Source organism: Triticum dicoccoides, chromosome 5B (genome assembly GCF_002162155.2).
Source record: "Triticum dicoccoides isolate Atlit2015 ecotype Zavitan chromosome 5B, WEW_v2.0, whole genome shotgun sequence".
Taxonomy (NCBI): domain Eukaryota; kingdom Viridiplantae; phylum Streptophyta; class Magnoliopsida; order Poales; family Poaceae; genus Triticum; species Triticum dicoccoides.
The window spans coordinates 504,349,364-504,368,824 of NC_041389.1; the positions used below are offsets into that span (position 1 = coordinate 504,349,364).

At 42.7% G+C, this 19,461-nt stretch overlaps 1 protein-coding gene and 1 long non-coding RNA gene across 2 annotated transcripts; one reads left to right on the top strand and one right to left on the bottom strand.

Moving 5' to 3' along the window:
- Positions 1-729: 729 nt before the first annotated feature.
- LOC119305906 lies at positions 730-3,345 on the top strand. Its single transcript, XR_005148799.1, has 6 exons — positions 730-762; positions 937-1,010; positions 1,915-2,213; positions 2,440-2,482; positions 2,693-2,833; positions 2,927-3,345. It is a non-coding gene; the product is annotated as an uncharacterized LOC119305906 (long non-coding RNA).
- A 9,203-nt stretch (positions 3,346-12,548) lies between these two features.
- Positions 12,549-12,953, bottom strand: LOC119309870. The gene has a single exon (XM_037585772.1). The coding sequence runs from the start codon at positions 12,951-12,953 to the stop codon at positions 12,549-12,551; it is 405 nt and encodes a 134-aa protein (XP_037441669.1).
- Positions 12,954-19,461: the final 6,508 nt, after the last annotated feature.

A 19,461-nucleotide genomic window follows, 5' to 3' on the forward strand; every position in this document is an offset into this window, starting at 1 on the left:
TTTGCTCTGTGTTTGGATGAGGAAGTAGACTAGCAGGAGGAAGAGAGGATCTTGGCCCACGCTCCTTATTGGACTATTGAAATATGAAGCAATAAGAGATTAAACGTGTTTAGAAGAGAGAGACACTTTCTAGCTGATAGTAGATAGAGAGAAAGCAAGACACAATCAGTTCTAGAGATGATAAACCATAAGTTGTAGCCTTGTACAGACAAGGAGAAGTACAAGAACATGAGATGATGCAGAGAAGAGAGTGATATAGTGAGAATACATAAGTAAAGAGCTAAAATAAAACATACTTACAGCTTCAAAGAAATAGCATAATAAGTAGAACTTGAGATCTATGAAATAGAAATTGTCTGCATTGATCTGTTTTATATAGATGTCTAATTAGCTGCGCAATCATACATGGTCTGGTTAGTAGTTTGTTTGTCTTGATCATCTTGATGTTGAGTTTTGGGTTTACCTGGGAATGTTTATATGTGTGTGCAGTTGTTTTTTAATAGACTATTATTTTGTTTTAGTGTTTTAGTTTACAAATCTCTCATGAGGATCTTGCTATCCAACTGTATTTTCCCTTGGGAATCTACATATCCAGTGAAGTTGGGATAGGCTATGTTTATTTAGCTCTAACCGGTTTATTTCTTTTTTGTTTCGTAGTTTCTATGATTTCCAAGGGTGCTGCTCGGGTCAATGGATAATGAAGAAGTATATGACCAACTTTCCCTAGCTCCTACATCGGCTACTAACAATCTACCTGAGCAGGTATTTCTCAAATCTATAACGATCCAGATCTGCAGTTGTTCTCCCTTCGTTGGTAATAGTAAATGATTGATTTTGCTTTTAGATAGCCTACCACGGAGGTGACTCATTAACCCATGAACCGTTGTTGATTTTTTCCTTTAATGCAACGCTCGTCGTTTCAATTTGATTCTACAGGCTGCAAAATAACTAATAAAGGGACCCCATGGTTGTTCGCTTATTTGGATTGCGAATTCTTTGAAAAGAAGAGGGTGAGTCTTTCCCTTGTTCGCTTAATGTCGTGTGCTTGTGTTGTTGCTTTGCGGGCTACGACTACTACTTATGCTGCTAGATGCCTAGATGTGTGTGCTGCTTGTTATACATGTGTTCAATCTTTAGTGCTCTTTTGTTCTGGTTCTGCTGCTGCTTGTGCTGCTGCGATGTGCTACTGGCTGTTGCTGTTGCTTGTGCTGCTGCCATGTGCTACTACCTGCTGCTGGTTGCTTCCTTATTCAGTTATTTTTGAAACTGAGTACTCTTTGTGAGAGGAGCCAATGAGATGAGCTTCATTTTTTATTTTTTATTTAAGAAGCGGTGAAAAGAGTTCGGATTTTAGTTCTGATCTATTTGCAAATAGCGGATTTCTGGAAAGACGCACAGATCCTCGACTCATTTCACCAGCCAAATGTAGTTTCATTTTATGGTGTTGTTCGTGGTGATCCTAACAGTAAGAATTCATTTGGTTGTTGAAGACCGGAAATTCCCGGTGAGATCATCATATAGAGCAACAACCAAAGATCCTGTTGTTCGTGGTGATCCTGACAGTACAACAACAACCAAAGATAATCAAGCAATAGAAGATCTCCAGTAATTAGTGGATGTAGATTTGACTAAAGATAAAGAGACCTGTAGAGGAATTTATATGTTTGGGAATGGTTTTGATGGAAATCAGTGGATGGTAACCATGTCGTAGTGTGATGTAAGTGCCATTTGAATCTTGATGGTGGTGACCTGCTATTTTTTCCTCTTTATTGCTGACATTTTGGTCTCTCGGAATATTTTAATGTCATTTGAATGCAGATAATTTTGTTACTCATGCATAGAGCCTTTGCATCTGAAAGGTGGTTTGCGCGATCGCAACCAATCTTACATGTGTTTGTATTTTTGTTTCAACAGGAACTTCTCATCAAAGGAACTGCAAGGGCCAACTCTCTTGTGACCGGTGACCTGACGGAGCCCTTTTTGGCGTGAACCGGTAACCTTATGGTGCTAACTAGGATGCATGCTTTGCTGCCTCTTTTACAGAGGTTGTTCATGTTATCTTAGATGCCACCGAGATGTACCGTTGTGCTTTCATGAAAGAAAATGCAGATGGGAACGAGGGTGCGCGGTGGTGAGGCATCAGCACCGGAGACGCAGGTCCGTGGCAGAGCGGGATAGGTGACAAGGACGACCTGTGACTCCTCATGGCAAAGGTAGTTTCTCGCATCCCCTCCCTGGCTCCCTTCCTCTGCTTCGCTGCTGCCGTAACCCCACCATCCGGCTCATGGAGAAGTCTCAGTTGAGGAGAGGGTGGCGCTGCCGTATCCATTCTCCTCAGACATTGTGTTTCCCTTTCCCCTTCCTCAATCTGCCTTTTCCCAGTTGTTCTCGCTTCTTTGAGCACGGGCTGATGTGTAGGCTTGATCTATTATTTTGCAGGTCTTGCTCGCTGTTGGTTCTAACATCATCGTCTACCAGACAGGTTTGTCTGATTCGAGATTCAATTTTTTTTGCCCGCCCATGCATCTTTGGTTCTATCTGCTAGGCAGTTCTTTTCTTTGAATGGCTACATGTACTTCTATAGCTTGTTAATTCCTTCTCAGCTTGTTTTATTTTATATGCGTGTGTATGGACAAACTAATGTGTCTTTGTGTTGGTCGTTCCTTCCTTGCCGATATGGCAATTATTTTAGATGCTGGCCAGTTAAGGTTTGTTGCAAATAATAGTGGATGTTGGGCTGCCTCCACACCGCAAGAGATGGAGATGGTTGACGTCGGAACCGGTGGTTGAGGTCGAGTACGCCTCGTTGTTGTCGCCGTCTACATCCGTTACGGTGCTGCTGCAGTGGCTTTTCCTCTTCCTGTTGCTTTTGTTCTCTCCTGTTATCCCTTGGTGTTCGTAATCTCAGGACGACACTTGATTTCAGTGTGAGGAACTTGCTGATGCCGGCACCAGATTCAGCAGGGAGGATATCTATGAGGCCTTTCATTCTTGTGGGATTCCCACACATCTTGCAAGTTCAAGGGGGTGAGCTCAGCTGAATGCGCGGCGACGTTTTTTTTTTGTTTACTTTTGCATATTGCTGCTTTGATTAATATTCCACCCAAAGAATAATGTTTTTATATCTCTAATTTCTACTTTGGAGCAATGGATAGTTGTGCTTTAGTTCCTCTAGCTTTTTTTTTTGAAGATGTAGTTCCTCTAGCCTTTTGTAGAAACTAGGTACCTCCTGTACTTAGGTATATATAAGTCTTTTGTAGAAACTATTGTTAATATCTCAAAAATAAGAATGTTACCTTTTCCTTTACTTGTGTACTTGGAACCAAATTGTTCCTTACCAGTTGTATCGGGACACTATTTTATAAAAGATACAGCTTACTGTGCATTGAAACAATAGCCATGAAGTTTGGTCTTTGTATTATCTCTATATATTTGATTTGGATTTGTCCTGATTTAAGTAGAGAAGCCTCCATTAATACTGAACTGTTTTGTGTTCATTCTGTTGTTGTCTCTAGACATTTGTATTTTTGATAATCATTCTGAAACCAGGGTTCAAAGCGCTGAGAAAATATGGTTCTATTTCTCAATCTTGTGCTAATGCTTCAAAGGGAGATGTACAAAAAGAATCATAACTGTTGACGCATATCTACTAGCAGACTAAAAGGATTGGTTGCTACTCCATTCAATGACTATGTGATTAGCAAAGTGGCTCGCATCTTTCACTGGACATTTTGTTTATTAGTGTGTTTGCACAGGAACACTGGAATGCCCAGTAAGGTACTAAGGTGTTATGTAACTATCTGAACTCTTCTGCAGGCGTTGCTTCTCTGTTGTTTTTCTTTAGATCCGAACCATACCCTATTATAGATAAGATATGTTGGAGATTATCTTGACGATACAACTTTACAATCATAGGACATTCTATAGGAAATAAATAAGTATTATTGGGGAGGACGATGGTATGGAACGCATTTGTGCTTTGGGCAATGACAGTCCACCAAACAAACCCACCATTAAGTGTTGCTTAGATGATAAAGTCATCTTCAATGTACATTCTTTCAATACATGGCTTGCTCTCGGCCTTTCCTAATATAGCCTGTCTTTTAATGCCAATGTATGCTATTACCAAGTGATCTGATTATTTCTTTTAAGCATCAAGCTTTCATGTAATGGAATATAAGTATCTTTAAGTTGATTCAAAATCAATCTCATACACATGCTTTGAATGCTTGGCTCGCTCTTGCTTTTTACGCCATGGTCAAACGTGCAGCGATGACTCTGTCTAATGTTTATCACTTTAATATGTGCCGGAATAATATTAATATATACTCTTTCAATACATGACTTGCTCTCGGCCTTTGCGCCATTGGCGCAACTGGTCATCTAGTGCGCATAAAGGTTGGCGCCCCCATGGGTCAAGGTGTTGGTCCGCCACAGGGCAAGACCTCATGTACTACGCGTTATTGGAGTTGCACTATGTTAAACAAAAATTTCATATTTTGTCCGCAGGTTGTTTTGTTTATCTCAAAATTTTGCTAATTATTCGGTTGCATGTAGAGATTGATCTTATTGTTTAGGTTGACCATGTTTTCAACACCATCAATAAGCAGGGGCGGACCTGCACCCAGGACAGCCTGGGCTTTAGTCCGTTGCTTCGGCCCAAAACTACAACATATGCTCTTTAAAATCTAGAAAAAATAAATAAAAGAAAGTAATAGCCCAAAACCCATTTACATGGCTCAGCACGGGGCCCTGCCAAATTCTGGGTCCGCCCCTGTCAATAATCATAACTGTCTATCGTATGTCTAAAAACAATTGTCTGTCGTTTTTCTCAACAACAAAAAAACGGCATTTCCTATTTGGCGCCGGTTATAGCTCTTTCCGCAAACCGGCGCCTGCAGCGGCGCCTCCTTTCAATCTTTTTATACCTTTTTTTCCTGCGTTTGTTCCCTTTCTTTTCTTGTTTCCTTTTTTTCTTAAATGCGTGAAAAATGTTTACAAATAGATGATTTCTAATTTGTCAACTTTTTCTGTATACCGATGAGCTTCTTTCAATTTGATGAACTATTTTTCAAACTCGATTAACTTTTCTTGAAAGTGAATGAACTTTTAAACATTTTTCTGAACTTATTCAAAAACTTGATGAACTTTTCCAAATTCCGGTGAACTTTTTTCAATTCGACGAACTTTTGTTCAAATCGAATGAACTTTTTTCGATTCGATGAACTTTTTTTTTCCAAATCCAGTGAACTATTTTTAATTTGATGAACTTTTTATAATCTGATGAACTTTTTTCAAATCCTATGAACTTTTTCAAAATTGATGAACTTTTTTCAGATTTCTGAACTTCATTGTTCAAAATCGATGAACTTTTCCTAATAATATACGGCCCTTTTTTTCACACACATATTCAAAATTGTAAAAAAACGAAGGCCGGTCGTTTCCCTGAAGAAGAAGCGTAGCACGGACCAAAAAAAGCCAACGATGCGAGTTAGTTTTTCTTCAGCGAGCGAGCGAGCGAACCGAAGGGGGAGCGAGGGAGCGATCTTCTCTTAACGGGCCATGGCCCATGGCTGGTCGCTGTAGGCGCCAGTTCTCCAACGGCCGCCTACACCGCGCAATAGGAGCTCCCCAAAAAAAACCGTCGATTGTTCTGTGTATTCGGGTCGACGAAGTCTGGAGTATATCTCATTAAAAAATGGGGCCACCTTTTGCCTATGAAGTGGTATGAGGTAACAATTTCTGATTATGCCTCCGCACCACACGCCTTCAAAATTCAGTCATGTCTTATCGCTTCCGTTGTCGTGGAGTTAGCTTGCGTTTGGTCCATTCGAGCGTGGTCGAGCAAGTCCTCCTGGTCCAACACCCAGCTTATAATTTCAATCTACACACAGCTACTTGTAATTCTACATGTGCAATGATTTGAAATATATCCATGGACTTGCAAGTTTAATCTTGATGAGATGTACCACTTCACAAACTTGCCTAAATCATAATATTTCTCTCTTACATGTATCACGTCAGCATTTTAGGCATCTTACCTACTACTGTCTCATGCAAATATATGAGCTCTCGAATTTTAGCATTTCAATGCAACCAAATGTATCACAACATTTGTTTCCCCTTTTAAAGAGAAGTATAATATGGATGATTTTTAACACAAGGATAATGAATCATAAATGAAGGGGAGCCTTGGCGCAGTGGTAAAGCTGCTGCCTTGTGACCATGAGGTCATGGGTTCAAGTCCTGGAAACAGCCTCTTACAGAAATGTAGGGAAAGGCTGCGTACTATAGACCCAAAGTGGTCGGACCCTTTCCTGGACCCTGCGCAAGCGGGAGCTACATGCACCAGGTTGCCCTTTATAATGAATCATAAATGTGGATCGATATTTGTATGCACATCGGTTACTTCATCATATCTAATACTAGATGATTCCCCGCGCGTTGTTGCGGGAAATGTTGTCTAAAATTAGTGTTTTACTCTTAAAATTGACTCCTAAAAGGATGAGAATCTGTAGGAAAAAAGAAGAGAAAACAATTAATAAATTATTGTTATTTGGCAACAATACTTTAAAACGATGCATGGCTATAATGGTACACGGGTAAGTAAGATCTATCCTCCTACTTTATCATCCAAATTTTGGAAAGCAAACACAATCAGAACAAATGATTATATGGTCATTTTCATGTGGAACCAACTGATTTAAAGCTCCAATATATAGGCTACCACCTCCGCTTCTTCTGCAAGGGAAAAAACTTCAAAGATACAGCTAAAACATCACCACAAAACTATAACCCAGGTCTTGACTATGTGTAATTTCCATCAGAACTTCCAAGTACATTTACTTTGATCCATCCTACAACATGAAGTAAGCAAATGTCACTAGTCTGATAGAATCATAATGCTTCACTTTCTAAATGTCTATACTGTTTAGTTGCATCTTACATGTTTTATCTGAAAGCTCCTCCTGTGACTAATATTATGGATTGGATAAAATAATTCTGCAGACAAATTAAGAAACTAACCCACTGATCGGTGCATTACCTTTACAAAAATGGCATCAAATGGTGGTGCCAAGCTAAATCAGTTAGTTACCATGTATATAGGTGTGGTATAGGTTTACCTTGCTCCATTTTCCTCATAGTAGGTAACCCTGAATAGAGTCCGTAGCAGTATGCGTACATGTTGAAGTAACGCCAAATATCCATACATGTTGAAGTAACGTCGAATATTTAATACATAAAAATCGCTGAAAGGAAACTAAAAATCAAGACAAAAGCAACCTGTAAATAAGATATTTATGTTGTTCAGAGAAGATACATTTATTTCGCATTAGCATTAAGTAATATAAGAAGACATGGGGAACGGCAAAGAAGATTATGGATGGCATGCCCTCAAAGCAAACTTCTGCACTTTTACAAAGTAATTGCATTGGACATCTCAAGCAATACACAACACAATATATAGTAAGATATTGCCAAATGTGTTCCTAAAAAAGAAAAGGAAGAACATGAGTTGCATCCAGTGGATAATAGTATTTCCCTCCCTAATGGTTCAGTAACAGGGTTGATGGAATATTAGGACAATATATACACCTTAATTGATTATTTTGGGGATTCCGGGGTGCACCTAGATGGTGAGATAGTCATTACAAACTCGCATCTTTGTCATAATTTGAGAAGCTTGTGACACCAGTAAACTCTTCAGGGCAAAATTAGCACATGAATAGTTAACAAAGCTAAATCCTTATCTTAAGAGACTATAGTGTTCATAATTTTTATCCCTGTAAAAAAAGTTCATAATTTCTAGAACACTATTCAGTTTTGGTCATCTGCTATCAACCAAGCAAAAGAAACTCCAGAATATTCTATTTATGCATCCATATTATATGCTCTTTACCTTTGTGGAATGTCTTCAGTACGAAAATATATCAAATCCAGAATAGTCAGTTTTGGTGATCTGCCATCGACCAAACAAAAGAAACTCTTCAGTGTGATATGCTATGGAACACTTACATAGATGGAAGTATAGAGGGACTATTGTGGAATTTCAATTAGAAAGGAAGCGAGCCAATATGATATGTAGTAAAACATGTACATCAACTCAGAAATATAAAATTTGCATATACCTTCAGATTGTAGCGTGTGTGGGAATTAACCTTCAGTAAGAAAATAAAAAGTAAAAAAGTGTTCAGAGTTGGACTGCACCACCACGTAGGACGTAATGCTTATAATCAGTCAATCTGAAGAATGAAAGATGACAGTGATTAGAAGCAGGAAAGAAGACGGTCTTGAGTACGCTTTCAGAAAGCAGCAAGATAACTTATACTATGCCTTGTGTATACATCCAGGAAGATATTTAATAAAAAAATAGATTGAGAGAGCCTACTTGCAGATGGTGGCACATAGAGCTATTCAACAGGAACAAATTACTTATTATGAATGTAATACTTGAACAATGAATATGTGCTCATGCATAAATTCCATTGGAAAAACTCAAATCAGACAAATGCCAACAGCCGAGATGATACCCCTGCCAGTATGTAAGGATCATGTACCAATCTGCTGTTTGTTGAATATTACTACCAAACAATCATCAAGGACATCAATTGTTAAACTCACTCACGGAAACAGGATGGAAGGTTCACCTGCTTAATTGCAAAAAGAGAAGTCCAAATCTGGCCACTCCCACCTTCCACGCCGGCAATGCGAGAAGATAGCACCACCGGCGACCTCTCTAGACAGGGCGGGGCCGCTCTCCCAGGATTTGAATCGCGCGAGGCAGATGGCCAGGACGCAGCTTCTCCGCAATGGCAAGTCGACGACTCGGCGCGTCGGTAGGTCGTGGGTAACCAACGTAACAGCAAGGCGCAACAGAAGGAGATGACTAGATGAGGGCAGAGGCGTGGCGCACCATGAGGCAATCAATGGCTTGAGCAGAGAAAGACGGGAGAGATCGGGATGGAGGGATGGAGGATAATGATGCATGCGGTGACCAGATGCGGCTAGTGGTGCGTTTTTATGGATGGGGAGGCGTTTCACCATGGAAGAGGGAAACTGCTAGATTGGATCGTCTCTCGGTTACGGAAGCGGAAGAGAATAGCTCTGTTTTGTGGCCGCTCTGTTCGTTTGGAGTACAAAAGAAAAATTAAATCACACAATTTGTTGATTTCTTCCTTTACAGAGCAAAATTGATGTGCGGACGTGAATTGCTGGGGTTAGGATCCTCTGCAGCACTGTACGGTGCTGTACAGTCACTGCCATGTGAGACCTGGCCCCACATGTCATCCACACTACAGCACCATACGGTACTGTAGAGGATCTCAACCCGAATTGCTGACGTGGATAGCCTGCTGACGTGGATAGCTTGCATGCGTAGAGAAATCATATAATGGGGATGAACTATTTAGGTATTATAGATGATAACTTTAGAGCAAAACTTTGTAGCAACATGCTAATGTCATATATCCCATTCAATGCGCTTCTCGACTATCATAAATTCATCAAGTAGAACTGAAGCTATGTAAAAAGACCATTTACTTTATTTGGCTCAATAACAGTTTTAGAAATCAGATTAAACCATCTAAAAAACAGATTTAGCAAAGTTTCGATTTGTGCCTACCCCCGTACATCAACATCACTTGAAAAATAATGGTTTTCACTTATCTTGTAAACATTTTAGATACACATCCTCTTCAACATCACAGTATGTTAGTATTGCACTCACTCTCAACAACTACAATTGGCGCACCGTATTCATATCTATAAACAAACAACAAATAATAGATGGCAATAGGAAAATCAAGTGTTAATAACATTTCATATGAAATAAGCGGAGAGAGATGTGTGAGTAGTCGCTTCCACCTTGGCCTACACTACACCAAGCGGCGGCCTTTCTCACTTATCTGGCATGGCAAAGCACACACTGATAATCACTGAAGCAATATGTTAATGTAGATTACAAATAATTTCCAATTTAATTGAATATAGTGTGCACAACATTACTCCATAGCTATTATGAAATGAACAAGTGAAAAGAGCCATTGACTATATCACCCCCGTTCTGGACATGAAGGTCACGCAGATTGGACTTACTTATTTTGTTTCCGAAACCAGAATATGTGAGTAAACTTCATAACCTCTTCCATTCACAAAGTTCTGCTCTTAAACAAAAATCATCCAGGAGTTAATCATTATAAGGAAAAGGCAATTTAGGATTTACGTTGAAGAGTGAAACTAAGCTTTTAATATGGTGACCGTTTGTGTAACATTATTACACAGCCAGCAGCCCGTGGCACTACTAGACTTCAAATCAAGAAATTATCATTCGAACAGAGGGAAGAGCCCAATAACTGCTTGTCGGCACTGAGATCATCATAATTAGTACCAATGCCAAGGAACAAAAAACGTAAGCATAGGACTACCTGATGGCTTGGGCAGATGATGCCTCCCACTTTATCCTCGACAACTCAATGATCACTGCAACCTAATGTCTAACCACAGTTATATATAATTACTTCCTGATTGGCTAAAAAATAGAAGAAACTGGAGTTGGTACTATCATTAGAATTCATGATAAACTAAAAATTATTCATGCAAAATAAGTGTTCTACGACACATGGACATAATTAGTTTGTCAACTCTTATTTTGAAGTTTACAGAAACCGAGCAATTCAGATGAGCACCTTATAGTCTAGCTTATTAATTCACTAATTTATAAAAATATTTTGATCATGTATTGGGCATTCTTTATGTCAAGATTGAAAATGATATAAACACATAGATTTTTCTATAGATGGGAAGTTCCACGTATGTCCATGGGACATGGCACATATACATACTTGTGTAGTAGTTTTGTAAATTGAAATGTCAGAAAGTAACAGAAATCATGACCAATGTAGCAAGAAAACTGGAGAAAGAGGAACAGAAAAACACCAATTTTTACAATATTAACTAGACGTACACACTTATCTAAATAAAAATATGCCCTGAGATTACTATGAAAGAATGATTCATCTTGTAAAATATTGTAGTTACACCAAAAAAATCCATATAGAAGAACAATTGTTGTCTAATCCTTAGTTGAAATGTCATATCATGATGAATCAATCTAACAACATCAAGATAAAGAGAGATGAGGGGTCATACCTGGCAGGGAGGCCGCGATTTACCTTGTTGTGTGGGTGTCAGGGAGGGTGCTAGCGGTTGCTAACGGGATTGGCTGCAACACTATGTAAGAAAATAAAAGGTATATTAGCTTCATAGATAAGATGCACTTGCAATAATAAAAAGTTTATCTTCTAATCCTTGAGCATCCTCGACACTATGTAATGCAATAAATTAATTGTTCAAAAGTTTAGAAACTGGTCCAAATAATTAGAGAATGAGGAAATGGGGATGTGACTGCATACATCTGTCAAGTTGATAAGCTGAAACCCGCCATATGGATCACAAATAGCATTGACTCGGCCTGACCCTAGAAAATAAGAAGCAAGGTGCTGCTATCAGCCTTGAAGCATGCACCTCAGACCTTGGTATTCTCGACCTAGATATTTACCTGGAGAATGGGGAGGACAATGGCAATATTTACAGCAAAGGAAGATTTTTGCAACAGGCAACACTTAGACAGGTTCAGACAGCAGGTATGCAAGAATCAACTTGCATATGTTAATGTAATAAAGCACGAACACACATCGAGTCATCAACAAGCATGATCTTTCACTTATCTGCCTATCTCTACTTTTTTTTCAAACCACACAAAGATAACAACTAATGAATGGTAGAACTATGCTGTTCGGACAGAAGTAAAACACAAAATTTATCTATACCATTACTACCAGATTGGTGGATCAACATCCATCCAGAATATAAACTTGAATTGTGTGGAACTGTGGATGCATGCATATAATGGCCAGGTCGCCAAGAGCAGCACACAGAAACGTTGTCAGCAAGTATATCTCCCATATGTATGCTAATAAGTTACTAACTTTAGTTTGTATTAGCAAATGTTCATTCTAGCTGAGAATTGGATGTAACAGTAGTTGGTAGGAGCTCAAAATTCAATGAATTACGTGAATGATATTGTAACAAAAAACTGAACGTTTAATTCCAAACACTTCAGACTAAATTGCCAAAGGTTAAACTTGAATCACTAATACACTGGTAACCCTTTAGAATATAATTTATGAATGAACAAGGAGCAACTGTTTCATTGTTGCATCATGGCAGCAGACTACTTACCAAGGTACAGAGCAAGAAACTTGTAGCCGAGGGAACAGTTGGCATCATGTAACCGAGGAAGACTTCTGCATGGCCTGCTTAAACTTGTCTTCCACCGATCTGTCACGCTATTCACATGTGTTTCTCAAAAAACACATAAGTAGCCACCAGCCGGCAACTACTGCAAACTGTCAACACACTTCCAGTTCTGCAAACTGTCAACATGCTTCTAATTCTGCAAACTATTCCAAATGTGACCAACTATAGCTAATTATCACATGAAAAACAAAACCAATTGACTAAACTTTTCATCACTAAATTTCAAATATCTACTTAATTGGTGGCGGAAGGAGAGGGGAGGGGAACAGGGAGGCACTCACAGATGAAGTAGTGGGGAAAGAAGGCGCGCGCCCCTCCGGCGGCGCGATGCAGAGCCACCTTATCGCCGCCACCCCGCCAGTGCCCGAGTTGGAGTCGCCGAAGTTGAACACCACCACCTCCATTGGCTTCGTCAACACCTTCGCGGCCGCCTTCGTCGGCGCCGGCGCCATACCCTTCCTCTTCCTGTGCTCGCTCGCCACGACTCCGGCAGGCGCCGGCGCGATGGCGAGGGCGGAGGTGGTGGAGAGGGCCGCGCCGCTGCCGACGGCCGGCATGTAGCGGAGCGTGGCGAACAAGATGGCCCCGGCCAACGCACACAGCACGCAGTAGTACCACAGCCGCAGCAGGCTCATGTTCATCATCAGCCCGCCGCCGCCACCTCCATTGCCTCACGTACTCCTCTCGGGCGCTAGAGATTTTGCCATTGAAGGATTGCGTTGGGACAGGGAGCGGGAGCGCGGCAGGTGGGGGAGGAGCGATGCAGTGAGCGCGAGTAAGACGGCTACCGTGGGCGCCGCGGGGGGAAGGGGCCGAGCAGGTGCGGCGGTGGGAAGGGGTCGAGCGGCAGCGAGCAGGCGCGGCGGCGAGGCCGAGCGTATGGACAGAAGGGCGTGGGAGGAGGAGGAGGGGGCGAGAAGTCGTGCGGTAGAGGAGGACGGGGCGAGGGGTCGTGCGGCTGGGGAGGCTCCCGGCGACCCGCGGCCGCTTCCCGTGGCTCCGGCGACGCGAGGAGGAGGAGGAGGGCGCGGCTGCGGGAGGCGAACGGCGCGGCTGCGGGAGGAGGAGGAGGTCGTGCGGGAGAAGGAGGAGGTCGTGCGAGCGGCGGTTTCCTTTCTTTTTTACTGCGGGGCATCGATAAACTGTGGCTTATTGCATGGTTGATAGCGTTAGTAGATGTTAACCCAATGGTATGATGGATAATTAATTAACGTAATGGTATGATGGGTAATTAAAGCGTAAAACACGTTTAGTATGCTGGAAGGATGTAGACCATCAGATTGCAGGTTTTGATGGATAGGATGATCTGGTTCTTGGTCCTCTCTTGCCTTTATAGTGGCAGTAGATGAAGTGGTATGAGGTAACAATATCTGATTATGCCTCCGCACCGCACGCCTTCAAAATTCAGTCATGTCCTTATCAGTTCCGTTGTCGTGGAGTTAGCTTGCGTTTGGTCCATTCGAGCGTGGTCGAGCAAGCCTTCCTGCTCCAACACCCAGTAGGGAAGAGCCCTCGCAACTCGGCTGCGATCTTGTCGACGACCGACGCGGCTGTAGCGTCGTGAAACCCGAGAGATATCCTCTCGATCGACGGCGGCACGGTCCCAAGCAGAACCTGGACGAGGTTGCACTCCTCGCCGTCCGTTCCCCTTAGCCCGTGGACAACGATCTCTCGGAGAGACTCCAGCTGGCCACCGCTACCCCTTTCGTCCACGACGCAACGACCCCACCGGCACTCTCCTCGCGGCACGACTGCGCCCCCCTGCTTACACGAGATGGAAAGAATATCACAAATCATGCATACGTGGCATATACTACATATACCATATTTATTAAATTGAATTTTCACGTACCAAGACGGTGAGACAGTACGGGGCTGGTTCCACGTGAATCGTTGCCACGCTCGGGACACGCGACAGGACGGAGGCCAGGCACGGCCCGATGTCGCCACCACTCACCCCCCACCGAACCTTGAGCGAGAGCACGGTGACACGAGGCAATGGCGGGACGTATGTCATCAGGTCCTCGCACGAGCCCCGCTCCTCCGGGCCTAGCCAGTTGTCGAGGGTCATCTCGTCCGGCAGCACCAGGTCCAGCTCCAGGTGTTGGGTGGTGAGCGAGCAGGCCTGCAGCAGCTGCATCGTGTAAGGGAAGTCGAACATGTCGCTCCGGCCCAGCGTCGCGAGCTTGAGGCCGGAGAGCCGGCGGACGCGCGCCAGGCTGCCGTCGGGGGTGGCGAGCCGCTTCGGGTAGCTGCGGTACCAGCAGACGGAGTCCATCCTCGGCGCCGAGACAACCACCTCGGTGTCTTCGTCGACGTCGTTGCTCCTTGGGAAACGGAAGCAGGAGCGCACGCTCAGCGACTGCAGGTTGGGGGCCGCCACGTCCAGCCTCTCCATGCCGTCCACATTGTTGAGGTCGAGCTCCACGAGGGCGTCCGAGCGGAGGACCAGCGCGCGCACGGCCTCGCCACCTCTCACGCAGGACAGGCGAAGCCTCCGCAGCCGCGGGCAGGACGACGACAGGAACTCGTGCAACGGAGGCGAGCCGGCGGGCAGCTGCATCGTGGCGAGGACCAGCTCCGTCAGCCTGCCGAAGTGCACCGGGTCGTCCCCGGCCGCCGGGAGCTCCAGATCGATTCTGTGGGTCAGAGTCAGGGACAGGGCCTCCGCCTGCGTGAACCGCGGGAGCGCCAGCGTGAATGCCCCCCGTAGCAATGTGACGCTCACGGACCCCGCCGCGCGCTCCATGGCCTCGGCGTACCATGCTTGGGCCTTGCCGACACCGATCTGGTCGCGCGTGCAAAACTCGAGGGAGATGGAGGGGATGGAGAAGATCGGGAACCGCGCGAGGGCACGCGCGCAGAGGTCGGGGAACCGGACCCCCACGCCACGGTTCTTGCAGTCCTGGACGGATAGGTTGAGGGCGAGCACGTGCGCCGGCCACAGCCGCCGCCAACGCCGCGATAGCTGGGTCGCGCGCACGGCCAGCGGGGTGGGTAGGAAGCCCAGGATGCGCCCGAGCACGTCGTCGGGAAGGCCACTAAGCCGATCGACTCCCGGCGAATCGCACTTTATGCTCCCGTTTGCCAGGCGCTTCTTCATGGCGAGCGCGTGCGCCTAGCCCCAACTTTGCCGCTTGTTTGTATCTGGAATTTCAGATATCTGTGCAAAACGAGATACATATGTTGTCCTCATTATTAGCCTCGAGGTCGAGTACGTATAGGATACAAACTCGGAGGACAAAAGGCCCCATACTCTCTTCGTTTTTACTTACTCTGCATATCAGATTTGACTAAAATCAAACTTTGTAGAGTTTGATCAAGTTTCTAAAAAATATATAAACATTTATCATAACAAATCTATATTATGTGAGTACATACAGTAATGAATCTAACGGTATTGATTTGTTATTGTATATGTTAATATTTTTGTTTATAAACTTTGTCAAAGTTTACAAAGCTTGACTTTGACCAAATCTAATACACGGACTAAGTAAAAAACAAAAGGAGTAGAAAGTAAGTTTAAATCCGTCTTGGAATAGGTCTCAATCCAAATTTACTATGGATCTGTCTAGATGTGCCTTATTTATTGCACATCTAAGTAACACAATCAAATTATAAAGAAAAGGATAAAAGACAAAAGAAAATGCTTGGACGAATCTTAGGTAAAATCAATAACGTATCACTTAGACGTACAATATTTAAAGCACATCTTTATTTACTATTTTATCTGTCAAAAAAATCTTATAGATACAAATCTATTAATACAAGGAATTGACTATTGTATTTAACATAAGGAGTATTTAAAAGTACTTTTTTCCATGTGGTAAGCAATTCAAAAAATACCTTTATAGAATGTGTTCTGCTTCAGTACACCCTCTTAATTAAATCAACGGTGAAAATTGAAACAGACCCTTTCAGACGAGAGGGGATGATAGCCAATTTTAAAACTAAATAAATTTAGTAAACTTATTTCAAGGAATATTCATTAATTAACATTAACATAGATCGATTGGAGCCAAGAGTTTTTTAGGGATTCAGACGCACATATATTGTGTCATTGAAATAGTTTATGCTAGTTGAGAACATCATTTATCTTTCCAGCGGCGTTCCACCGAGAAGATACAGAGCATGTTTGGATATGTTTTAGTCCCATGACTAAAAGTAGTGGGACTAAAACTTGCTAGTCTCACCCATGCTTGGATCCAAGTACTAAAGAGACTAAAATCTAGTTATTGAGCATTTATTATCCTCCAAACCCTCCAATCCAGAACTAAGGAGAGGAATTAAATGAGGAGAGAGAGAGCTAATACATATTTTAGTAGGTTTCCCATGACTAAAAGATTTTAGCCTCAAGACTAGTCCTAGCCTCTCTTTAGTCAGGGGTGCTTGAAACTTTAGCCTCTAAAAGAGACTATTTTTAGTCAGACTAAAAATAGTCCCTTGTATCCAAGCACCCTCACAATAGAAGCCAAGATGAATGTAATTATTGCTTCTGACCGTCCGTTATAAAGTACTGCAGTAAACACCCTCGATTTTCAGGCAATCAACTCGCAATACAAGTTTCAGTGAATGTAAAAACTCGTGGAAATAAAGGTAGGGCTCCGCCCGGCTGAACTCCTAAAAATAAAGAAAGGTCTCCGCTGGGCTAGCCGCCATTGCAGGGGTTTGACTTGGGCCCCTGGCCACGGGCTGGTTGCTCTCCTGCGCATGTCTCGTCCTTCTCTGTCCAGGTTGAGGTGGAGGCTTGGGGCTTGGTTGGAGAGGCGGCCTCGTGTTTGGCGTTTGTATTGAGTTGTCAGAGGATGCCGGGGGGCGAACCTGGATGGCAGGATCCATGGTGAGCTTTCTAGCAGGCCTCGTGGTGACGGTGGTGCCTACACCTCTTGGCTGTGTGGGCGGCATGTGTGTAGGGGTGGAAGGCTCTAGGATGCTCCGTTCGTGTTCGGATTTGGCGGGGTTGGCCCGACTCTCGCTTCGGGGGTGGCAGGGGTGCCTCCTGGTGGTATTAGCGAGTTCCCGAGCAAAAGCTTCGCGCTTAGTGCCGGCGACTGCAGCGCCGGTGGGTGTCATTCCCTTCTTGAAGGCGCAGTCGTGGGTCTCGTTCATGTGTCAGGGCTATGGGTGAAAACCCTTGTCCGTGCTCAAACTCGGCAGAGGCGACGCTTAGCACCGTCACCCTCCTGGGGGCGTTGTCGTGGAATTTTGGTGTCATTGGTTGGTCCTAGGCAAGTTGGTAGGCTAGCCCTAAGTTTTTTGTTGTATCTTTTGATCCGCTTTGTAAGAGTGTTTTCTCTCCACTTTGTATCGTTCTGTCTGTTCGGTGTTGTTGCTTTATATATAAAGCGGGGCAAAAAACGGTTTCAAGGAAGAAAGGGCTCCGCCATGCCGAGTCATTGTAGAGTTGGGCCTCTCTCGGGCCTGCTTCTCCATGTAGAAGTTCACAAAAAAGTGAGAACCGAACTCACACCCTTTTCATCTTGTAATGCTCCACATAGCCATCTGAGCTAGGTGGACTTTATGAAAATATACAAGTCGTTCTTTTATAGCTTACCTCGGCATGGAAGATGAACAAATCCTATATATGTGCCTAAGTAGTTCATCCCCACTAGCTCTATTATCTTAACATGTACACATGCCACATCTTCAAAGAGCCAACACAACATGCATGAGATTTTTCTTTCATTATTAGTTTTTTCCCATTAATCTATCTATATTCAATAAATTTTGCAACAATACAATAATCAAATATCATATATAATATTTTTAATACTATTTATTACTCAGGGTGCAGAATAAGTTATTCTTCACCCGAGGTAATCTTACAATCGTTTCATAGATAATTTACATTTGGTATACAAATAGTTACATTCGTATTAATTCACATAAAGTTTGGCATAAGAAATCCACATGTTTCATACGACCAAATCATATTGAAATTTGCAACATATTCCCACCGCAACAAGTGGGGTATCACCTAGAAATCCAAATGTTTCATACGACCAAATCTTATTGAAGCCCGATTTATTGCTTCCTCCGTTTGTCTGATGCTCTTTATTCTGGGTGATTCAGTTTGCAGGTAATTGTGGCTCTAAATGCAATACAAATTCAAACATGTTGCATTGGTTGGTGAATTTCCCACGTCAGAAGTGAGATTACTAGTTATATGGAGCAGTAACACTACGATTGCAAATCATGGGATAATAGTTAACTGCAAAATATTGGGTACTTGGTTCAGTTTATCTTTTATGTTGATAGTTCAACATTGAGTATTAGTTCTTGGGGATCAATGAGAAACTGAACATCAGATTTTAATTCCATATGCTCTATTTTTTCTCCAAAAGTTAGTTCAGCGTTGAGTTTTGTTCTTGGGGATAAATGTAAAACTGAACATCAGATTTTAATTCCATATGCTCCCTTTCTCCTTCCAAAATTCTGTAGATTATTGTTACAACAAACTTCATTTTAATGGAAGCATAAATATAGTACCGTATCATAATGATAAAAGTGTTTGTTTTGGCACCTTTTTTCACTATTTTCCTTATACGACTAAAAGGTTGTAGTGGTGCAAGAAAATTTTGCCATCTCATTGGGAGCAAACGATGGAAGGTTCCAAGCCTATCTCTGGACAGGGAAGAAAGACCAGCAATTACGTTTTGTTGACCCCTCCTACAGCGTCAAGAATCTTATCTATGCCATCTACTCCTTCCATCCGCGAATAAGTGTATATCTAGCTTTTGTCCCAAGTCAAGGCTTTAAAATTTCAACCAACTTTATAGAAAAGAATAATAGCATATATGACATCAAATTGGTAAATTATGAAATTACATTTGAAAACGAATCTAGTGATACTAATTTAGTGCCGTAAGTGCTGCTATTTTTCCCTATAAAATTTGTCAAAGTTTTAAAACTTTGACTTAGAACAAAAACTAGATGTACACTTATTTGGATCATACCTACCATACTACCACTCCAAACAATGGAATGGTTAAAACTTTGATCTAAATGCGTTTTAACCATCACCTTGAGCTTTGCCATGTTCAAACGAATTTGGATCATATGGACATCGTGCTCACCGTCGTCACCGAGGATGGAAAAGAGGATAAGCAACGACATAGGTAAAGTGGCATGTGTGGTGGTGGT